Below are 24,249 nucleotides of genomic sequence, written 5' to 3' on the forward strand. Positions count from 1 at the left end.
GGTAGCCATGCACCACTACCCTCTGTGCAGGTGTACATGTGTGCGTAACTATGTAGCAGCCGTGTGTACATTTGTGCCTTGTGTACCTGTCACTGTATTTAGCTAACCAACCCAAGGCACAATATTAACCACGTTCTCTCTCTCTCTCTCTCTCTCTCTCTCTCTCTCTCTCTCTCTCTCTCTCTCTTTCTCTCTCTCTCTCTCTCTCTCACACACACACACACACACACACACACACACACACACACACACACACACACACACTAGACATGATATAATCTGATCATTGCGTCACTGGACTCTGTGACCGGAAGTACTCTTGTTACTGTGTGTGTGTGTGTGTGTGTGTGTGTGTGTGTGTGCGTGGCGGTTTCATTATTTGTGTTTTGGTGTTTTGTGTTTATTTTTCATTAGGTTCGTCTTGTTTATTAGTGTTTTCTTTCATTGTTTTTATCAGTGTGTCCCTAGAGCGTTTCTTTTTTTGCGCTATTTTTTTTTTTTTTTTTTTACTGTTTTTGACTTTTTATTTTGTTTTTGTATATATTTGGTTATTAATTTTTGAGAGTTTTGTGCTTGTTTTTCGTCTAAATTACTGTGTGGTCAGTGTGTTGTTTATTAATATGCTTTGTTTATCATGACGGTGTGTTAAGTTTATTCTTGGTGTTGTTTATGCCGCATCAGACGGTGTTAAACCTGATATGTAGGCAATTAAGGTGTTATGTGTTGCGGTGTTGTGTTACAGGGAGGCTGGGAGAGAGAGTGGGCTATGTTGGGAGTGATTTTAGTTCGTGTCTTGTGCAGTGTTTGGCGTGATGTGTTACTAGTGTCTTGTTACCAGGAAGATGGGTTGCTAGCGATAGAGAGTTGTGATGATAGTGGTGATGGTCGTGGTGGGGATGATGATGGTGGTGGTGATGGTGATCGTGGGTCGCTAGGGTGACAGGAGGTTGTGATAATGATTGTGGTGGTGATCGTGATGGGAATCGTGATGGGGATGATGGTGATGGTGATGGTTTGAGAATAAGAAAAGAGGAGAGCCACAGTGGACTAACCATACTAATTTAGGAATAAGAATAAGACAAGGCTAACAAAGAATATGAAGTTTGTTGGTTGTTATGAGTGTAGAGTGTTTTGAAGATGTGCATTGTGACGCGAGGATGCGTTGCTTGTTTTAGGGGGGTGCTGATAGGGTGCTGGGAGGATGTGTACTGTGTTGCGCGATTGTGTAGTATACTGGAAGGATGTACACTGTGTTGAGGGGGTGTACTGTGTGTTGCAAGGGTGTGTAGTGTGTTGAAGGGGTTGTTGATAGGTGTTGCCGGTCAGTGCATATATGTATTTTTGGAACAGTGTCACATCTCGCCGTGTGTTGGCTACCTCATCCTACTTCCTCTCTCTCTCTCTCTCTCGTTACATTTATTACCATTTCATTACAGTATATATGCGATGCTCCAACTAAAATATTATCTGGGAAGAGAGAGAGAGAGAGAGAGAGAGAGAGATTCCCCTAGTTAAACTCTGTGAAATTTGGGGAGGTGTTGGAGTATGCGATAATTTTTGTCTCCTCTTCGTTTCCTCCCATATTCCTTCCTCTCCATACCTATCCTCCCGCCTGCTTCCGTTGCATAATGTCATCTTTTATTTATCGTATTTCTTCCCGTTCTTTCTATTTTTTCTTCATGTTCCTCCTCCAGCAACTTCATCTTTTCTTCCTTTTCAGAGCCCCCCCCCCCCCTTTTTTCCCTGACACATTCACTTGTTACTCCTCCCCCTCCTCCTCCTCATCATCATCATCATCATCTCTTGTGCCCCACTCGCTCCTTCCTCCTTCTCCTTCACCACTTCTCCATCCTCCTTCTTCTCCTCCTCCTCATCATCATCATCATCATCATCGCTCTCCTCTTCCGTCTCCGAGTGGTATATATAGACTGAACAAAGCCACCGCCACCATCACCACCTTAAACATGAAGACGACCACCATTACCACCACAACACCACCACACCATTATCGTTGCTACCACCACCACCATAACTCTCTCACAGCTACCACTGCCATAATCACCACCACCACCACCACCACCACCACTGCTACTACCGTAACCATAACTACCACATCTGCAAGTGCCATATACTATACGTCATTGCCAGCACCACCACACCATAATCGTTCCTACCACCACCACTGCCCTAACCATCACTACCACGGCAACCACTACCTGGACCTTTCATTTTAACTTTGGTCTAGATTTTCGTCCTCTTGCAGCTTATGTAACTCGGTGGCAGGACATACTGTGGCTCTTCATCCTTTCCATAGCACTTCTTCGTGACTAGCATCATATTAGGTGTAGCCCTGTCTGCTAATATGCTTTTAAAATTAGTCAAAAAAAAATGTGTTTACTTTTAGATGAGAGAGAATGTTGTTTACTCCCTAATGCTGGCAGACTGAAGTTAAGATTTGGCATTTCTTTCTGGCAAGACTACTGAGTGTTTGCAGGTGGCTATGTAACACTGGCCTATTTACAGCGACAATAATTTTATATTCTTTCTACTACTAGGATGTTTTAATAATATACTTTGGTAATAGCATGAAAGAGATAAATATGGCGCACTTGTATTAAGGAGAGAATAAAGAAGAAATTGATCTGAGAGTGATAAAGAGAAAATGGATTGATCTGAGGGCGATAAAAAGAAAGAAATTGATCGGAGAGTGATAAAAATAAACAAGAAAAATTACCCGGGTGATATTTCTCAAGGTAGACAAATATTGGGTTACGTGTGGGGGTATTGGGTGGAACTAACTTGTTATTTGATATTATCCATCAAGGGAAATTTCGCCCTTCTTCGTCCTAATTTCTTCCTTTCTTCTTCCTCCTTCTGCACCTCATTCTCTTCTACCTGCATACCTCCTCCTCCTCCTCCTCCGTTATTTTATTTATTATCATCATCTTTCTCCTTCCTCTCATTCTTCTTCTTCTTCTTCTTCATCCTTTTTGGTCTTCTTATAGTACCTTGCAGCATCGGTGACAAATGTGTGGTAGAGTGAGTGCGTGGGAGAAGGAAGGCATGAAGTGTGTGTGTGTGTGTGTGTGTGTTATATTTGTAGTTGAGTGTGTGCATGTGTGCCAGCAGGCCTACACACAAATTCTCTCTCTCTCTCTCTCTCTGTTTACGTGAAGCTGACATCATTTGGTCAACAATGAGAAACTTCCTCATTTTATTTATTTATTTATTTATTTTTTACCACAAGAAAGCATTGCAAAAATGTGTAGATGTGTTGGAGATAATATTGCTTTAAGGTTGGTTACTATTCCTGCAGTTGCATTAGGTAAGAATGGGTAGTTGCAGATGCGATAATTAGTATGCTGGTTGTTCAGGTGAGAGAGAGAGATGTAATCAGGTGAGTGAAGGTAGGAACGTATAGATAAGTAGATAGATAGATAGAGGGAGAAAGAGAGAGGTGCATAACTGGATGAAGAGAGAGAGAGAGACTTGAATACATGTTACGGTCTGGATAATGCAGGGGTGAGGTTTGTGAGTCAGAATTGAGTAAACAGGAGTGAGCGAAAGGCGACGTGTACGGTAGCTGTGTGTGTGTGTGTGTGTGTGTGTGTGTGTGTGTGTGTGTGTGTGTGTGTGTGTGCTTGTTTTAATGAACCTGTTGTGTTCTGTTTGGATTAATTAATGTGTTTTTGGTTAGACTGTGTGTTTATTATTACTAATTACGGATGATTGTGTATGCTTTATTTTTTATGATGGTAGGTTACGTGTGTTTTACTGGGATTGATTTTTATTAGTAGGAGATAGGAGTAGTAGTAGTAGTAGTAGTAGTAGTGGTAGTACTAGTAGTAGTAGTAGTATAGTAGTCGTAGAAGTAGTAGTAGTATTTATTTTAGCTACATATCAGCAACCTACATAAAACCAGCCACTCATCACCAGTTTCTACGGGTATATAATGCTTCCTTGCGTTCCACCACACACACTAATCCGACAATACCTCCTGTACGTGTTGATGTGCTCTTAAAATGTATGTAGGTCATTGGGTTGGCTTATATCTTTGTTTATAGTGACGAGAGGCGGGGATTTTGGAGATGTTTGAGTGTTGATTGTGAGGCGTGTGGTTGTGTATTTCTCTCTCTCTCTCTCTCTCTCTCTCTCTCTCTCTCACACACACACACACACACACACACACACACACGAGTAGCACTGATTGGAATGAGGAAACAAATACCTTCCTCTTTACTACGTTTCATTCTCTGCTGAAACGTGAGCTTTGTTTCCTAGAAGCATGTGTACCTCTCAATTTTTTTTTTTTTTCTTGGACACGGGGTTTTTTAATTTGGTGTTGGCTGCCAGTGTGTGTGTGTGTGTGTTTGTGTGTGTAAGGGGGAACTCTTGTAAAATTGAACCACTGCCAGCCTCTCTCACCCCTCTGTCACCTCTCACATCTCACAGTCCTTCCCCTCACTCTTCACCCCTCACCCCTTACATCTCACAGCCTTCCCCTCACTCCACTTCTTCTCTTTTTCTACGTTGTTTTTGCAGAGTATGGCGATATTGGAAGGATTTATGCAGGTAACACAGACTAGGATATTTAGGTGTAGTAAGAAAAATAAATCACTTAAGAAAAGGTGTCAGGGAGATTCAGTCCTACCTCATATTCAAGGCTCACTGAATTACACGCAGTCAGGACTAAAATAATGCTCAAGGTGTGTGGGTGGGTGTGGATGTGGGTGCGAGGAGGGAGAAGTAACAGACAGAAAAGCGAGAGAGGATGGTTTAAGGGAGAGAGAGAGAATTAAGTAATAAAGAAAATAGGCTGGCTCGTGCTGGGTCCCATTTCCTTTACTCTTTCCAACCCAGTGTCTTCTCGCAGCTAAGTAAAATCGTCTTGCCATAGAAAAAAAAAATGAAAGACATAATTTCCCCAGTTCGATATTTGCCTCCTGAGCTGAAGAAAATCGTCTGAAGGAAGGAAGAATATAATAAAGATAAATGAAAATAAAATAGCCTGGAAGAAGCAAGAATAGATATAGAATTGGTGAAGGTAAAGGAAAGATTGAAGGTGGGTCATGAAATTTCCCACAGGATCGATAAACCGGTGCTGTAAGTGTGTGTGTGTGTGTGACCTTGAAAAGTGTTAATAGATCCAGTGACGGATAAGGATTGTGCACTTAAGCCACTTAAGTTGTGTGTACATAGATATTACACACACACACACACACACACACACACACACACACACGCATGGTCTGTGTAATATTAAGTAACAACCAGCCATAACCACCTCTCTCTCTCTCTCTCTCTCTCTCTCTCTCTCTCTCTCTCTCTCTCTCTCTCTCTCATTTACCCTTTCACCTTTATTATATTTAAGCTTTTTGACGATTTATTAGCTTTCTCTCGGCAGGCAGGTGCCCTCAGCTAAAATCTAAGCTAACCACGACAGCTAAGGGTTTATATTAATTCTGCATCGACTTGCAAGAACGGTATGAGTAGTCTGTATATCTGTGTAACTCGTCTTCCCACTATGACCCCCCCACTAACCCACGTCTCTTCTCTCCCCCACAGATTGGTGTTCGGGACGCTATTCCCAGCCTACTACTCCTACAAGGCAGTCAAGACCAAAAACGTCAAGGAATACGTAAGTTAACATGTATTTATTTATTTATTTATGATGAAAAGATATACACCCAACATTCGCCTGAAATATCCATCGCTACGTCTGTTTAATATTGCTGATTCAGACCAGAACTTAAAACAGAAATCAGAACATTCGCAAGTATTCTAACTTTGTATATGGTGTCAGACAATAGGTAGACGAGGAGAAGCTGATAGGAAAGGAAGAATATAGGGTGAGATGTGAGTAAGGCAGTGACCTCCCACTTACTGCGGTGTGGAGGTGACGAGAGACATGTGAGGTTGAGGGTGTCAGGAGAAAGTAAAACAAGAGGATCCTTAATTCTGACCTGGTTTGAGAAGATGATGGAGAAAGTGTTAAAGAAAATGATATGTGGTATAGAAGATGGTATAGAATATAAAGAAGTGGGGTATTTATTTTAGAGTATGAAATATGAGACAGCATAAGTGGTGTAGAAAATGGTGTACAAGATGGTGTAAGTGGTATATCACGTTATATAGAAAATAGTGTGGATGGTATAGAGAGTGGTGTAGAAATTGGTATGTTAAATGTTATAGGTGGAACTTAAGGCCAATTAGATGATGATAAAGGTGGTATAGAAAGCCCTGTGGATGTTATGGAAGAGGCTAGGGATAGAAGGAGCATCTGTGGTGAATCCCTTTGATGGGAGTGAGTTAAGGGACATTGGTTGGAGGTCACTTCTTGCAGAGTGTGTGTGTGTGTGTGTGTGTGTGTGTGTGTGTGTGTGTGTGTGTGTGTGTGTGTGTGTGTGTGTGAGAGAGAGAGAGAGAGAGAGAGAGAGAGAGAGAGAGAGAGAGACGGACAGAATCTAATGTTTCAGATGCACATACTGTATATATTTGTCTCAGAATAAGCACACACACAAACACACACACACACACACACACAGGGCAGGCATTGTACATCACTTACCATCCCTGAGGCGTCATTGTCCTCATCCACTTAAGCTTCCTTAGTCCGCTTAAAGATCTGACCTGTGGGATGGTGTGGAGGGCTACTTAAGTGGCTGTGTGTTCTTTGTTTTTATTATGGGAGTGTGTGTTTTATCGCCTATGTAACCTCTGCACACACACACACACACACACACACACACACACACACACACACACACACACCTGAAAGCAGATTTAAGCTGTGCCAACCCCATGAACGAAAGCATCCAAGGGGTGATTCCACAGTAGTTTTCGTTTGTTTGCTTCCTCCCCAACCACACTTAATAACTACATTTTTTTCCAAAAAGTTCAGTATCCACTTTCACTCCCCCTGTCAAATGGTTAGATAATTAAGATTGCTACATAGTTTAGTCACCAAAATCATCATATAATTCAGTCATAAGTCATTAACACAGTTCAGTTTGTTTTGTTTGGGTGCTTGCAAACCACTACAAACAACTGTGGAATCGGCCCCAAGTCTCTCAATTAATTTTAGCTCCTCTTCTCCCACCATCACTGCTCGTGTTTGTACAGCGGTGTTGGTGAGGGGATTGGATGGTCGGTTGGTTGGTTAAATGGTTGGTAGAATGAATAGTTGTTTGGTTGATTGAGTGGTGGTTTTGGTGGCTGGTTGCATGCTGGGTTGTGGTTTGACGTGTGTGTGTGTGTGTGTGTATGTATGTAATCGTCGGATTTTTTTTTTTTTTTTCTGGTTGGTAGAATGGTTGGTTAAATGATTAGGTGCAGGTATTAGTAATTTATGAGTGATTGCTTGAAAGTGGGAATAGTTCATGTTTTCAATCCACTCATATTTCCATTAAAAAAAACGTATGTAGATGAAACTGTCATTGGTTCATCCTTCTTCGCCGAAGCATAGTAAACTGATGTAGCCTGGATGAGAATTTTACCATTACCTATTTTTGTGTAAGACTGCGGTTGTGAATGCTTGTACAGTATATGTAGATGAACACAGCAGGTACTGATAATAAAAAGACCATAATATGTGGATGAAAAAGAAAAAAAAAAGTGATTAGTGAATATAAACCACAACCCAGCAAACAATACAGGTGGGCATGGTTGAAGGACGAATGGATAATGAAGGAAAACTAATCTATGAAATAAATAAATAAATAATAATAATAATAAAGGTGAACACATGGCTAAAGGATGTGTGGATGTGGGTGTGAGTGGATGAAGGATGGTTGGGGTGGGGGTGAGAATGTGGCTCATCCAGCAGTATGGGTGAGGGGGTGAGTGCCGCACCTGCACCAGCTGGCACAGGGCCTTATTACTCATGTGTGTGTGTGTGTGTGTTCTTTGGTAGCTTTAAATATGCTCCATTTATTACATATTTCTTCCCTGTGTGTGTGTGTGTGTGTGTGTGTGTGTGTGTGTGTGTGATTTGCTCTTTTTTTTCCCCAGTGTTCCTTTTCCCTCTTGGCTTAAATTTGTCTCTTTTCTTTATTTTTTTTTTTTAGTTTACTTTTACTTGGTGTCCCCCCCCCACACACACAACCTCTACACCTCCCCTCAACCCCCCACTCCTTTCCCCTCATTCCCTCCCTCCCCTCTTTTCATTGCCTCAATTTCCCCTCATGACTCCTCCTTCCCCACCCCTCCCTTCACACCTCTCCTCTCTCTCTCCTCTTTATCTTCACAATTACTTTTTCTGTCTTGCTGTCACACATATCTCCTCTTACGTTTCATTTATTTAAGCAGTTTCCTTGTGTGTAATTTTCTTCTACCATCATTTTCTTTGTTCCCTTTTTTCTATCATGTGAGTTTAATTTATATGTGATGAAGTTCAGACGCAGTTATAACGGCATAATTGCTTTGGGGTATTTTGTAATATACTGTGAAATGTTACGGGAATTTTAGAGATTCCTGCAGCATGAGTCTTGTTTTGTGTATGAATTTAATATTCTGGTTTAAAAAAAAAAACAATGGTGAATATCCAGACCTTCCTTGCTGTAAATCAAGCCCAATCATGCCAGTATGCCAGTCTTTCAGTGGGGCGATAGTATCATTATAAATACAAAAGAAAACACATCATTAGAAGACACTTCTACCAAAATCCCCCAAATATGTGTGTGTGTTGTGTTTGACATACAGTATCAAGTGGTGTGACCTTTGAGGAATGTCGTCGCAGGAGTCACCGCCATGGTGGAGTTAAAATTAATCCTGTTGCTTTATTCTTGTTGTGACATACGCTGACAACTGGCGTGCTCTCTCCTGCCGTGTCAAAGGGTGAATATTTGTATTTTAACCCCGTTGTTTTAATCCTCTCCCCGCCATAATTACACTTGGGTATTGTGTTAAAGCTATAGATAGACTTCACATAGGGGAAAACCTCTGAGCGGTTGAAATATCTTGCTTAACCCTTTTCATTGCCGCTGTAGACACTCTCATATTTATTCAGGATAACCTTAGATTTTACTGTAGTGAGAAATCCTAGCAGTCAGCAGGAGTTCAAGATATTTCATTTTACCCTTTCATTAGTACGAATGCCCTCAGTTTACGATATTTATTTTAGACCTTCAACACCAGCCGTCTTATTCAGCTGACGGAAATTCCAGGAGACATCTGGATCTACATAATTATTTCCCCTTATTAATATAGTACCGTAGCTCGAGACAAACCTAGGCAACAGTTCAGTCTAATATAGGTGATTTGGTCAGGTGAGTGAAATTCTAGCAGTCAAAGGGAGGACATTAGTGCAGCCATATAGTTTTATTGATGTTTTTTTTTCCTTTTCCTCTATATTGCATCATGCCCACCCCATTGTTGTGATGGGAAGTTGGCTTTTGATGGCAATTGTTATGGTGGTGATGGTGGTGACAATGATGACAGTGATGATGATGTTGAAATAAAGATGATAATGATGAAGATCAGGATGCTGGTGAAGATACTGAAGGTGGTAAAGATAATGATGATGATGTGTTGAAAGCAATGGATGCTGGTGATAATGGTTAGTGACAGTGATGATGATAATGGATGTTGATGGCAGTGATGATGGTGAAGATGTAAATGTGTATCCATGGTATGTGTAAAGAGGCAGAGGAGACTTTGACTTTAGCTGACACCTTCTGATCCCTTAGTGACCTTCAAGCATATGTTTAGTTTTATAGGTGTGGCCATACACAGCACTGACTTCTAAAACAGCTCTCTTGTTTGTCTATTGTCCCAAGGGAATATGCAAATGTACACGTTCGCCGCCTTGCATAAAATATGAGAGTGACTGATTTGGCTGGTTTATTGTGGAAGAATGTTTGGCTCAGTTTCAAGTTTCGTTTTAAATTGCATTCCACCCGGGAGTGTTTTATTATATTATTTTTGTTTATACAGCTTTTTTGCAGCCCACAATAGCCATGACCTTTTGAGTTTGTGGTATATAAGACTAGAGAGGGTTATGCAGACATCTGGCAGGAGCAAGAATATTAGGTCTGGAAGTAGGCTACATTGCAGTGCCTATTTTTTACTGTTTTCACTTTTGTATTTATTTTTTTATTTTTAATGCATTCTGCTTCAATCATTAGCTTCAAAGTCCATTCCCAAACTCCAGTATGATAGTTCACATATCATCCATTGACAGAAGAATGATCTCCAGTTGCCCTCAGATATGTAAACAATTAACCCTTCAACACCCAGCATCACTGTTATGACATGCTGAGAATGTAATGGTTGTTAAAAGTGGTATGAAGAATTTAGTGTTGATATTGTTAGTACAGGCAGCTAGGTCCATGTGAAAGGCTCCATTAATAAAATTGAAATTCACCAAAACTATTTCCTGCAGTAATTAAAATTGAACCTATAACTGCTCAGTTGCAGTATTAATCAAGTATAAGTAATGTGTTAATGTATTTTGTGGTTTCAGGTAAAATGGATGATGTACTGGATAGTGTTTGCTTTCTTCACCTGCTTCGAGACCCTGACTGATCTCTTCCTCAGCTTCTGGTTTCCATTCTACTATGAGGTCAGTTGATGAGTTAGTGTTCTTGAATTTAAGCCTCTTCAGTGTGATGATCTCTTTATTAATCCTTTTCATTATAGTGGCATCTTTCTTAACATCTTCACTTTGAGAACATCTTTTATATTTGGTGCTAAGAGATTATTATTATTATTTTTTTTTTCCAATTTACGAAAAGTCTCTAGCAGATTTGTCTGGGGAGCTGGGGTCCCTCAAAGTGTTCGTTAAATTTGAAATCCAGTCTGGCGGGGGACATGAAAGGGAGGGTCTACTGTATAAGTGGAAATAAGAGTTAATTCAATGGCAGTTACATGGTAAAATATCCTGGACTGAGGAATAGGTCCTGTCTGTATCACAGAGGTAATTTGGTTGAAATTCAGGGATGTGTTCCAAATTTTTACAAGGAAACTGCCAGTTCAGCTTTATAAGTAGAATTGAAACTATTAGACATTTGTTCTTTACTGAGGTCGTAACAGGAAAACAGAACATCAGAAAAGCCAATTTTTAACATGGATGTCTGCATTTGTTATCTTCACTTCTCTTTCTTCCTTTAACTCATTTCATTTTCTCTTGTCCCATAACAGCTGAAGATCCTAGTGGTGCTATGGCTGCTGTCCCCAGCGACGCGTGGTTCATCCATCCTGTACCGCAAATTTGTGCACCCATGGCTGGCACGGCGTGAGGAGGACATCGATCAGTGCATTGCCCAGGCCCGCCAGCAGGGGTACTCAACTGTGGTACAGCTCGGCACCAAGGGCGTCAACTATGCCACCACTGTCCTCATGCAGACTGCCATCAAGGCTAGTGTCTAGTTGGGTTTGTTTGGAACAGTTAATCTGTGGCTGGTGTTGGGACTTTGGTGTAGAGGAGCTGACTTAGGGCTGATGAGGGGTTAGGTCATCCCATGGGGAGTTAATTGAAGAATCACGAAGGATTGTGCTGCCTTGAGAATTTAACTTAAGGACTCATATGGGGTTAGGATGGCCCATGAGCCTTAATTCAAGTATCATGTAGGTTTGTGTTGGTTTAGAGAAGTTAACTTTGGACTGTTGTGGGGCTTTGCTTTTGAAGAAGAGGGAACCTGACCTTTTTTTTGTGAGTGACAAACTGTGCATGATTTTCTTCTCATTCCTAGATGATTTGCTGTGTTCAGGAAACTATGCCATGGCAGAAGGATTCATGGGTATCCATTTTAACATTTAGGCTGGTAATTACATACTTGTGGACAGTTTTGTATAAGTCAGGGTAAGTGGCCTCAGTATAAGAATTAAGGACTCTTGATAATTAATATTGACCAGAATGACTTTGAACAGGGCTGGTGTGGGGATAGGTTGTCCTATATGTGTTAATGAAGATGTTAACATTTGCAAGGCAGGTGAAACTTCTTAGATTTGATGTTGTATGGTAATAAGACTTGGTCAGTAAAGGAAGAGGATATTTGGAGGCTCAAATGTACAGAAATGACAATGATTAGGTGGATGTGCAATGCGTCCCTGAGTGTGAGGGTTGGGGGGGGCTAGGTTTATGATGGAATAGTTGAGGGGTAGGATGGGACTGGAGTGTATTGGCATTGTGATAAGGAGAGGTAGATTAAGATGGTTTGGGCATGTGGAGAGGATGGGGGATGATAATTGGGTGCAGAAAGTAAGAAGTGTTAATGTTAAGGGTAGGGTTGTGAGAGTTAGACTGAAAAAGACCTAGGACATGGTCATTGAGCATGACCTCAGGGATAAGGGACTGAATGGGGAAGCTGCCAGAGATTGGGCAGCATGCAGAGCCACCATTAGGTGACCAAGGCTGATGCATGCAAGCGTGTTGGAGCCTCTAGAAACGAATAACAGAATTATCTCACTGGGCATGAGAGCTCTCCCACCTTCGTGTTTTCTCTTTCCTTGTTTCTGAAACCCATCTCATTCTGTCTTTAGATGAAAATAAGTCATGATGATGATGGTGATGTTTCTGTGTTAATTTGTCCACTTGCTGATTAATTCTTCCATTAGTGTGTTTTTCTCAATACTTTCTTTCAGAACCCAACCTCACCCCATTCTTTGGTGGGAAAAAGAGGGTGGGATGATGATGATGATGACAGTGATTATTTTCTAACTGGTAATTGAACTTACAGGGTGGTGGAGGACTGATGAATCAGCTGCGGCGTAGTTACTCCCAGAGTGAGTTGGTGGGTGACACTGGTGACATGAACCGCAACGTGAAAGCTCTACCGCCCCACATGAACGGGGACCACTATGCCTCTGACTATGCCCTGGACCACCACGCCCTCCCTCCAGGTACACCGCAGCACCAGCCTCTCTCACCACAACCTTCCCAGCACCTTACCCAGGGGATGCTGCAACTCACACCACACTCACTGCCCACATCACAGATACACACCACATCTCACCCACACACACAGGCCTCAAGCTCATTACAGTTTCAGGCACACCCACAGGATAAACTTGATCTACTCCACCAGCAGCTCAGTGCACCTATTGACCATCAGGCACTGCTGCGAGGTTCACTTCAACACCAGGTACACTCTCCAGATACACTTGTGCTCCAGCAGCACATAACATCTCCTCAGTCTGGCACACAAGCTTCCCCAGATACACTTGTACTCCAGCAGCACATAACATCTCCTCACACTGGCACACAGGCTGTAGTAACATCATACAGTCAGCCAGCAATCCTACAGGACCAGACAGACAGCCCTTATGCACCCATACGCTACACACTGTCTCTTGGCACACCTCAGGGTCAGATTGTCACCCCTGCTACTCTCCAAGAATGCACAGCCACTGAAGAAGAGCCTTACACCCCTCCTCTCACTAGACAAAGAGCAAGACTCCAACAGACTTCATTAGAGTAAATAATTTCCAACACATTCACTGAGGCAAGGTATTTTAGTGCTCACACTCCACCGTTTTGTTTTTCAGGCTGGTATGTTCGTGCAAGCAAAAGACTTATATTTTGTAGATCATCTCACAGTATGGTATTAGGAACTGTTTCTTACTTTGTTAATTACAGGTAGTAGCTTTTTTAACAGTGCAGTAGATGTATGTATGTTTTCTCATATCAAATTTTACCTCCATTGATAGAGTGAAAATATACCGGTATGCATTGTTTTGTGTATTTCATGGTTTATATATTTTGTAGCTGTCATTGTTTCATGTCATTTTGTATTTTTATAGTACTGATTAGTTTCAAGGGATTGCTGACTCAGACTGATGTGTTTGTCAGTTTATCCTGATTTTTTTTTTTTTTTTTTTTTTTTTTTTTTTTTTTCCCCCCCCCACTGGATAACTACATTGTCTCATTATGTTGCCATTTTCTTTGGTTCAGGAGCTCAGTTTGTTCCTGATGGTTGACAGGTGATTTAGGAACTTTACATCACACTGTCTCATCACTAGTTGTGTATACATTGCCCACATTTCATGAAAACATGGAAGAGTGATAAATTTGAACTAACATGAAAAAAGGAGAAAAGCATTGTGATCTAAAGCTCTTAAATTGCTGTCAAATTTTGATAGTTTAGCAAGTTCTGTTTTTGTTTTAAATTACTTTTCCCTTTCACATAATTTCATACATTCACTGCAGTGCTAATCTTTTCAGGGTTAATTAATTTGGATCTCTATTATATTGTTATAAGGATTTTCATTTTGTTTATGCTTAGTTGTTGGAATGCTTAGAATTTTCAGATGGAATGTGATATTGTGTAGTTTTATAAGGTGTTTGTTTCTGTGTTCTAAGCAGCAGCTGATGGTATTAATTTTCTTTATTATATATATATATATCTGTATGAGATTTCTTTTTAACTGAATACCGTACATTGTGATTTTAATATAGTGATTTATATATGTGGTATACACTTAGATAATGCATGTCCTCTGCAGAAACTCTTATGTCAGTCCATTGCTGTAGATATTTTAGTGTATTTTAGTATACCATTAAATATGCAGTATAGATTTACCACATGTCTGAAGAGCTGCACTTTTGTAAGCACATTTGTTATTTACTTAGACATGCAAGCAATTTCCAGGCTCGATAAACTGCCATATAGTGTTATCGTAGTTACCTTGGGAATACTGCTCTTGACCTTGATACTTTTTGTTCATTGCACTTCATCAGTTTTCGTATCTTTGGTGATGGTCAGTGCAATATACAGCCAACTGCCGCTCTCACTCTCTCTCTTTCTTGCATGCTTGATACTGCAGTTGTTGGTTCAGTATTTTCTAAGTTATTCTTAAGTTTATTATTAACACTGGGATGCTTCAGCTGTATCACTTTTTTTTTTTTTTTCCCCTGGAGTTGTTAATGTGTAAGTTATTTTCTATTGATGAATAAAAATGGCTTTCCTGGCATCTTTCTTTCCCAGTATTTTTTAGGTGATGGAATATTCATTTTGTCTCCATAAACATCTGTTCTTACTTAGTTGTCTGACTCTTGCATCCCTAGATTTATGTTTACATTCTTCCAGATCTCTTTTATGGATTACAGTAGGTTCTCCATGTAAGAAACACCAGGGCTGTGTTTTTCACTAATGATCAAGCCCCTCTCATAGCTGGAATTTATTGGAAGAGAAAAGTGTGTGAAGGTTCTCAGTTTTCCTTTTCCTTAGCCCTCCAACAAGAATAAGTCATAGACACAATTGGGAATTGACCCAAAGACTGATTCTCAGCTCAGGTTAACCATTTTTCACTCAACATTGACATCAGGATGAAGATAGCTTTGATTTTGCCCTTTCATTGGTACTGTCTCCTTTACTTATTTAACCTTGCTAATGCCAGACAATTTAGTCAGCAGTGGAAAATCCTTGCTAATTATCTGGTGAAAATTTTTTGGCACTTTATTCTGGCTGACACTGACATTTATATCATGCAGTGGGAAAACTTTATCACCCAAGGGACTAAAAGGCATCATGTTTGTTGTGTTGAAGATTTTTTTGAAACTCATATCTTGAGTACCCAGACTTTCCTGATAGCCAGCATAATGCTCTGTGAATGGAAAACTCAGGACTTAACACTTTACTCTTTACAGACATCTGTGTGTAAAATGGAGGATTAGCTGTATTAAATTGTTCTCATATTATTTGATGATACATACACCAATTTGTTATATGATGCAAGTGAAATTTTTTCTCATGTTAAATTTACAGTTTAAGGTCAGACTACCACAAAAATAGATTACCCTAGAACATTTGTTTCCTCAAATGGCATTTTTGATTCAGAGTGTAAATATCAGTACTGTAGTGACTTTGAGTAGTCATGCTAAGAATGTAAGTAAAACATTGTAATTTTTATGCATCATTTGTGTTTTATGAAAATTTAAAGTTAGTTGTATTAATCATTAATGACTGACGATGCTAACATATTAATGTTATGCAGTGTTAATTACACAACACATGATGAGCTAATGCAGAAGTTCTTAGCTATTTAGATTGTCTTTCACTCCTACATACCTTCTCAGCTGTGTGGCATGACAACTGCAGATGTTCTCGCTGTTTCCCCAGTCTTTTGAAGTGTGATAAATGCTTGCTTTATAGTGTTATGGCTTAACTAAGGCATTGTATGGTAATTCAGCTGAAGGGATGTATAATAACCAAAGATACACTAACTGCATAATAGCTGATCATACAGGTCATAAGGATTATTTAGAGTGAGCATATACTGTGTACTGTATATTTCTCTATTTGAGTGAGCCTGATTACATCATTTCATGTCATTCTTGCAGAATTACCCACAGTATTTTGTATGAACATGTAACCAAGCACCTTTAACAGGTGAAAGTTTGGACAGAATTTAATTAGGGTTCTAACAGCTTGTGTTTTCCTTAAATGACAACTGGTTTTCGTGTAATTCAAAGCAGAATGATATGTTCTTGTGCTCCCTGGATTGACTTACCTCATCAGCTAACATTGCATGTAGTGCAGTGTACCCCAAGAGCAGTTTCTGGATAAGTTATATAATGTGTGGTCTAATGTGCAACAATTTTAGGACATAGCAGAACAGGACTATACCCTGTATTAGAAAGAATATTGTCTCTAAAATCCTTTCTTGTTTATTTATGAAATAGGAGCAGTTAAGTACAGTAGTATCTTTAGTATTCATACATTTTTTAAAGAGTTTTGTGTTTGGTTCAGTCAGACATCATTGCATAAGCTACTCGATAATTTGTAATAATAATAGCATTGTAAACTTTGCATGTGTGTCTTTAATTTTATTCTGCCATCAGGTGACTGAAGACTGTGTAATACAGTGACCTGTTACATTAACGGTAAAAGGTAATGATTCTTGTTTTAGGTTCATACGAACTTGAGCGACGAGGACGGGCAGAGAGTGATGCAGCGTATAAGCCTCGTGGGTCATCAGCCAGCCGGGGTGTGCGCTCCACCAAGACACGTTCGGCTGACGTGTCTGAAGTGTACTACCAGGACGTCACTGACGAGGGCGCTGCACGCAGGAGGTCACCACGCACAAGTGACTCTGCCAGGTGTGTGATTCATACCACATGCAGGAATAGGGTGATTCTATGGCTGTAAGTTAGTTTACATTACGTTAGGTTAATACTGCACAGGTTAAGTTGAGTTAAAATTATTGTACCATATGTGCATAATGCTGCAGTTTGCACATTGCTAGACTAAGTGAAGGAGACCAAGTGTTTAAATATGCAGGTGGGTTATGAAGCTGTGCCAGGGACGTACCTCATTTGTTGAGGGTCCAAGAGGCACTGAGGAGTGGAGAGATACCCAGATTAGAGCTTTAGAGACACCATTTGTTATGCTCAGCTGCTTACTGTGCTATACATGTAAACTGCCTTGTAAAGTTTGCACAGAAGCAAATACATGCACACAGCTGCTGATTTGAATGTTATCACAAAATGTGCACAGTTTATCATGTACAGTATTTGCTGCATTGCACCAGGAATTACAGTGATCATGTTTTCAATTATGGGTCTCTTTGTGTGTGTCTGGAAAATGCACACACATGTAGACTTTACTGGAGATTGAAATTCCTTTCCTGGTGGTTGCCGGCAGATGTTATCGGCTAGAGTCCAGTGTTATAGGTCTGTCATACCTCAATCCAGGTGGTGTTTTAGCAGCACCTCAAATTCTAATGCATAAATAAACTGAGTGCAAAGTATTTCATCAGATTATACTATATTATCATTGTATGCAGATATTTAGGGTTATGTGGAAAATAAAACTCAGATCATCAGAGCTGATTTTAGTTCAAATGGATAGTAAAATAATCATAACTGTGTCTTGTAACAAGTTTGAAAGCAGAAAATTTCAAGTTTCCCCTCACCAATGTACAATCTTGCATTAATCATCAGGTCAGTGTCAGAGTTAAAAAAAATCTTGACACATATAATCAGAGGTCAAGTACTCCCAGTAGTTTTCGTGGATTTTGTTTAGTACATTGAATTAATGTGTTCAGGATTCCCACACTCAGCCTCTTTGTGTTCGGTTGTTATCCACCTTTGTTAATGTTCACTCAGATTGCTGTAACTTTTTCAGTATGATATCTTTTCCATTTAATCTTTCTGTCTCCAGGCATTTTTATTTGGCTAAGGAGGAACTTTTTAAACAGAAGGGGTTGAATATAGCTTTATCCTCTTCACTATGGGACTCTCCTTAGCTGAGTGTTATCATCTGGAAACAGCAAGAATAAACTGAAAATGATGTCATCATACTGTAGGGTTTTTAATTTTCTCCCAGTCCAGAATTTTTGCAGTTCCTAGTCAGATTTATGATAATCCCTGTTAAATGCAATGTGTTTGTATTGGTGTTACCTTCACTGAACTCTCCACCCAGCACTTTTATTCTGTGTGATACAGTGCTTTTTTTTTTTTTTTTTTTTTTTTTTTAAATTCTTCCTGTGCCATTTTTTTTTTTTTTTTTCCTGTAATTTCACTTTTAACTTTTTATGTGTTTTCATTTTCACTCTACCCTTTGAGACTTTCTTCTTCTCTCTCTCTCTCTCTCTCTCTCTTTTCATCCTACTCACTCTCAGCATTTCTACTTATTTTTCACTTCACTTTCCTTATTCTCTCTTTTCCCAATTTTGTTACCCTCCCCCTTTCCACCCACCCCACCCCCATTGCCACCACCACCACCACCACAACCACCAGTCCACTGCATCACACCACCCCTCACACCAGCCTAGCACCCCACAAGCCTCTCACACTTGCACCTCTGCACTGCCAACAGTTTTATCATGAGCTTACATGGCTTTCTGATACCTCTTCTTTGCCAGTATATTTTGTGTATAACACCTTTATCTTCCCGTGTATGCATTCTCTTTATCAGTGCAGTATTTTTTGCGTATTTCACCTAGGTATTCTTGTATATGCATTTTATATCACATGAAATTGATGATGATGCTGATGATGACAACGACGACGATTTCTTATAAATGAAGTATGAGAGAAAATTAACATGCCATATGCAGAAATAAGCTTGTAAGGAAGAGGTGCTGAGAAAGCCTTGTGGTCCACGAGAATACAACATAATGTATGATAAAATTCTGTTATCCTACACACAGATGATAAACAAAGAGATTGGCACATAAGGAGTACACAGGGATCTTGGTGTTTGGTTCATCAGTCCTTTTTTATTATTTTTCATTATTTGCTTTTGTTTATAGACCCTTAGTAGCATGTATATTGTTGAATTGTTTGTTCTCGAGATACCATAATTTTTGTTCCTAGTTCTACAGTAGTACTGTATATGATTTAATAGAGTCTGATCCAGGTCTCCAAACTGCCTTCAACTGTTTGGGCAATATGAGAACAGTAATTTTATCCCTGGAACCACTAGATGAGTTATTTATGTTTGTGGAGTCACAGTCAAGGGATTAGTAATAATCTCCATTAATCCTGTCACTTTGTTGATGACCTATTGATAGTAATATATTCTCAGTGGGAGTATGTAATCTGTATTCAGACAGGTTTAAGCTGAATCTTTTTGTTTGAAGGTAAAAGGAGAAAGATTTATGGGAAGAAAAATCAGAGTTGTTGGTTTGAAGGCGTTAATTATTTTACATGTCTGGTTCGTGTCTTAGATGAATATAGTATAGAAGCAAAGTTTATCATCATTATTATTATTATTATAAGTAACCAAATCAGTTATTTTTAAATGATATACTCTAATTTAACCAAAGACCTGCATCAAACTCTACTGTTTGAGTTTCCTGTTTTCCTTTGTTATGCATGACCCTCAGTGTGGCATTCTGTTTAGTTTTCATTTTCTTCGATGTAGTTAATTTGCTGTTGAGTAGTTTCATTTATGCATTTTATTTCCCTCCAGTTTTGTTTAGTTGTGTTTGCCTGGGTTGCGTGTGTTTGTAGTGCATGTGGGAGTCTCGGCCCTCTGTCCTGTGTTTCAGCCGGGTCCTCTCGGCGGATGACCTCACCTCGGGTTACTCTAGCGGCGACCCTGACCCGGCCGACCTGACCTACGATGCCAGGGTACGGCCGGAACCCGAACCATGCCCCCAAGACTCATTCGGCCCCATACCTGAACCGGAACGCATTCGTGGCGGTGGCAAGGTCAGGCGCACCCAGAGTCTCTCCGCCTCCACCCTGGCCCTCCACCGAGCCTCCAGGCGGGGCGGGGTGGAGGCGGGGCGACCAGGGCTGAGGTCAGGTCGGGGTGGGTCAGGGGCGGCAGATGACTCGGGCGCCCCCCATGCCTCTTACAGTGGCCCGGGGCAGCCATCGGGGCACCAGGGGGCCGGCTTCAGGCGCTCTCGGCCCGGCGAGGTGAGTCAGCGGTTAAGGAGGGGCGGGATGGGGAGGGAGGGGAAGGTCAGCCTTACTTGTTGATTTGTTTGTGTGTGCCAGGAGTAATATTGCCTCTACAGTACTTTATTGTTTTTTTCTATTGTTTCCTCATATTTGTTTGCTTGTTTATGTTTTTATTTCCCAACATTTTTTGTGTAGATATTTGTTAACTCACTTTGTTTGTACAGTTATGTGCATGTACAAAAGCATCAAGCTGCCTTATATCTTTATTGTTATTATTATTGCTTTTGACAATATAAGATAAGTGTGATTATTTTTTTTATATATTTATCCAGTAATCCATTAACATCATTTGCACATTAACTGATTTACCTGTGTGTTATAATTAACTGATTTACCTGTCTGTCATTAAACAGTTTGCTTGGATTAGAGTGTGTTTGGGGAGTGACTTCTTCCCATCAAAACAGAAATTTGCATGGGTATTTTCAAAAGTTTCAGAAACCCCACAATTGTTTTCTGTCAAGACACAAATTCACGGTTTCTTTTATTTATCTTTTTACTTTGTACCTAGTCATGTTTTTCAGATAAGTGGGTATGGGTTGCCCCAGGTAGTTCTTTTTGTCACAGTGATGAAGAAAAGCAGAAATTAACATTAGCATATGCTTTTCAGAGTTGTGGAGCTGACTTATTGCATTAGAGTGTTGTTTTATTCATTACTCAGTATTGTTTTAATATTTCCTTATTGCTTTCTTATGTGTGTATTTCGTTCTGGTTTGCTTGTGGTCGGTGGGTCTCCTTAGCCAGACTGACTGGGGTAGAGCAACAACAACAACAAAATCCCTTTGAAAAAAGACACTTATTATTGAAACTTAAGCAACAGTGCATTTACATCATCACTTACATGCAATAAATCTTTTATTCCTTTGGCATGCCGTTTGGGTGGCAGGTACTTACATTTCTAACACAGGCATCATAGTTCATGAGTTGATATTAATGTCTTCATCTTGCCAGTCAAGCACTCCATCTAGTGAAGGGATGTATCAGTAATGATGAAACAGCTTATGGTCACCCCTCTGCATACCACTGCCATTGGGGTGTGGTGGCAGCAGCTTGAAGATATGGCAGGTGGTAGGGAGACAGTGTTAGGCAGGATATGTGACCTGCAGGGAGGCAGGCAGGATGGCTCATTTATACAGTGCGTCCTTCTGCCACTGGTCTACATGAAATAAGCCACAAAACGATGATAATTAATGCCAAGTAAAAGTGAGAAAGAGTATAGTCACATGACCCAGAGTAGCATTATGAGATCAGTAAAACCCTTGTCACCCCTTGAATTTAAATCCTTATGAACCACATCCAGTTGGAGCAGCTTAACCCACTAGGCCATTGGGCTTCCAGTTAATGGTTCTGTGACAACCATCCAGCAAAGAAACAGTAACCTGGGGGACAGAAAACTATCTAACTTGTCACTCAGTTTGGAGTCCTCTGAAGATAGCAGTACATTGAGCTGGCAGAAGACAGGCATTCCACCTACCAAATAAATATAACTTGCCACATGTAAAACTAATGTGGTTGAAATGAAGTGCTAGGGAGCTTTCTTAAATCCATGAGAATATGCCCATTGTTAGGTTGGTTAATAAGAATTGATGATAGTTTAGCGCATAGGTGAAGATAGTTGGGAGAATATCAGAGTATAGGTAACAGTAAGGCAGGAGAATGTTAAAATGAGAGGCTAAAAGAGAGATGGTGTATCATAGAGAGATTTAAGCTGTGAAGAGAGGAGCAAGAGGAGTCTGAACATCTTGACTGCATGTTGCTTTTTTCAGCCATAGCCTGGGGCAGTTGCATGAAGGTGTGTGTATGTACTGAAATGTGCAGTTTCTTGCATTTTGAAGCCACCTGTATTTTATGTAGAGTATTTAAAACTACTATATATCCAATCCACATTTTCATTTAATAGCTTGCCTTTTTTTTTTTTTTTTTTCCTCCAGAAGTCTGCCATTTCATTGGACATAATTTTTGAAGTGCTTATATCTCTGATGCGGCTTTACTCCTGTTAAGTGTCTGCAGCTGTGGGAGATTATGATTGATATTTTGGTTTTCTCTGCCCTCGTTCAGTATATTGTATCTCATCACCAATGGGAGTTTTGCTGCACCAACAATTTTTTTTTTTTCCTGAGTCAAGAACATATGTTATGGCTTGGAATATCATTTGGCCTCACTTTTTTCAGTTAATATGACACAGATTCAAACCCCACTGCATCTTGGTGATTTGTGTTCTCTTTCAGTAACACTCACATGTACCTGTACTGTTCTGTTTATTTTTGTTCATGAGTGGTAGAAGGGAAATGATGTGCTTGCTGTTCTGTTTATGTGATTTTTTTTTTTTTCCCCCTGTGATATGTCTTTCAAGTTACCATTCTTACTGATTGCTGAAATCCTTTTACTGACCATGTTAACCCTTTCACTACAAGAGTAATCCATAAATTGAACACAGTCATCTAGCAATAGCCACAACAACTGAAAGAAGACAGCATTCTAGTAAAGTGGTTAAGGAAGTTTGGTTCTAAATCTTTAACCCGCCGTGCTTGAGGACATCTTTCATTTTATTCTTGCCATCTTCTGAAGACTTTATTCAACATGGGCCACCTTTCCAGCCAGTAAGGGGTTATATATAGCCTTGATAAGCCTTTTCAGTATGAGAAGTGTTTATTAAACTGAGTACAGTTGCCAGGCAGCAGAAGAATAAACTTAAAAGGATATCACCTAGATTGAAGAGGTTAAGGGACATCCTGTGAAGTCAAACATATTTTCTGCTTTAATAACATATAAAGAGATGGACTGAAGTGGTTACAGGAGTGAGAGACAGAATGGGAAGGAGGCCATAGAAAGTAACAACCCCCCCCCCCATATAAACAATATGAAACAAAACAGTCTCTGTTACTAAATTGAGCCGTTACATCATTTAGCTTGAGTGCAGTAGTGTGGTGTGGTAATCTGCCACTGTACCCTCTGTACTAATCCACAACCATAACATTCAAATGATTTTTATTGCTTTGTAAATTCTGTACATAGTAAAGCTTAGGGTAGCAGCCGTAGAGATGCATTGAAATATTGTCTCTAACAAGCCATAACATTGTATATTATTTCTTTTTTTATATTATGACAAAGGTCAGTACAGAGTTAAATTATCTCTGGATTATGTGGCAGAATTACAAGTTTTTTTCTTAATCTGACTTTACATTAAGTTGCTGTGATGTACTTATAACTCTAAACTTTGTACATATTTGCTGTTTCTTCATCATTAAGAATTATTTTATACTTTTTTATTATTTGTCTGTCATTAATTTTTTGTTACAGTGAAGTGTGTTTAAGCTGGCACTCTCTAAACAAAGTAACGTACTTCCTGCATTATGTATTATCAGTACTGTAGTAATTGTAGTACAGGACAGTACAATATTAAGATTCTCATCACCAAAGTGGTACTTTATGTTAATTGTGGCTCATCTTTATGACTCCCATTACATGTTCTGAACTTTGATGTCCATTTTTTTTTTGTTGTGACATGCCTCCCATTCCAATTCACACACTGCCATAAGTTTGTTGTTCCACTGGGTCAAGTCATGGTGATGTGCAGGTGTCCTGGATGTATGCATTTATTATTATTTTTATTGTTATTATTATATACTCAATATCTTAAATGTCAGGACCAACTTGCCCAGCCCCGGGCTCGTACGCTCCTCATGGGGCAACATTGCGTTGGTCCTGACATTTAAGATGAGAGTGACCAGCCTCACTCATCCCTGAGTGGCATTACATGAGCAATAAACCCCAACCTTCCCTTGGATATAAACCTTCACCAGCTTAATCCGATTGGAGCGCCGTAATTACCCACAAAACCACCAGACGCCAAAATTTGGTTATATGGTTACCAGCCAGCATTGTAAATGGTTTCC

At 39.9% G+C, this 24,249-nt stretch overlaps 1 protein-coding gene across 2 annotated transcripts in view; it reads left to right on the forward strand.

Annotated features, from left to right (window-relative positions):
* LOC145411578 (uncharacterized) overlaps window positions 1-24,249 on the forward strand; it is a 34,601-nt gene that overhangs the window by 1,863 nt on the left and 8,489 nt on the right. Inside the window, exons 2-7 of one of the 2 annotated variants that reach the window (XM_080281587.1) lie at window positions 5,566-5,638; window positions 10,463-10,561; window positions 11,140-11,355; window positions 12,678-12,840; window positions 16,849-17,038; window positions 19,936-20,311. In XM_080281587.1, coding sequence (XP_080137713.1) covers window positions 5,566-5,638; window positions 10,463-10,561; window positions 11,140-11,355; window positions 12,678-12,840; window positions 16,849-17,038; window positions 19,936-20,311 — 1,117 coding nt within the window. The remainder of the gene's footprint in view (window positions 1-5,565; window positions 5,639-10,462; window positions 10,562-11,139; window positions 11,356-12,677; window positions 12,841-16,848; window positions 17,039-19,935; window positions 20,312-24,249) is intronic. The other variant, XM_080281588.1, reaches the window with a different exon arrangement.

This window comes from Coenobita brevimanus, chromosome 90 (genome assembly GCF_032717465.1).
Source record: "Coenobita brevimanus isolate Jiangsu-jjx chromosome 90, ASM3271746v2, whole genome shotgun sequence".
In the NCBI taxonomy this organism is placed as follows: domain Eukaryota; kingdom Metazoa; phylum Arthropoda; class Malacostraca; order Decapoda; family Coenobitidae; genus Coenobita; species Coenobita brevimanus.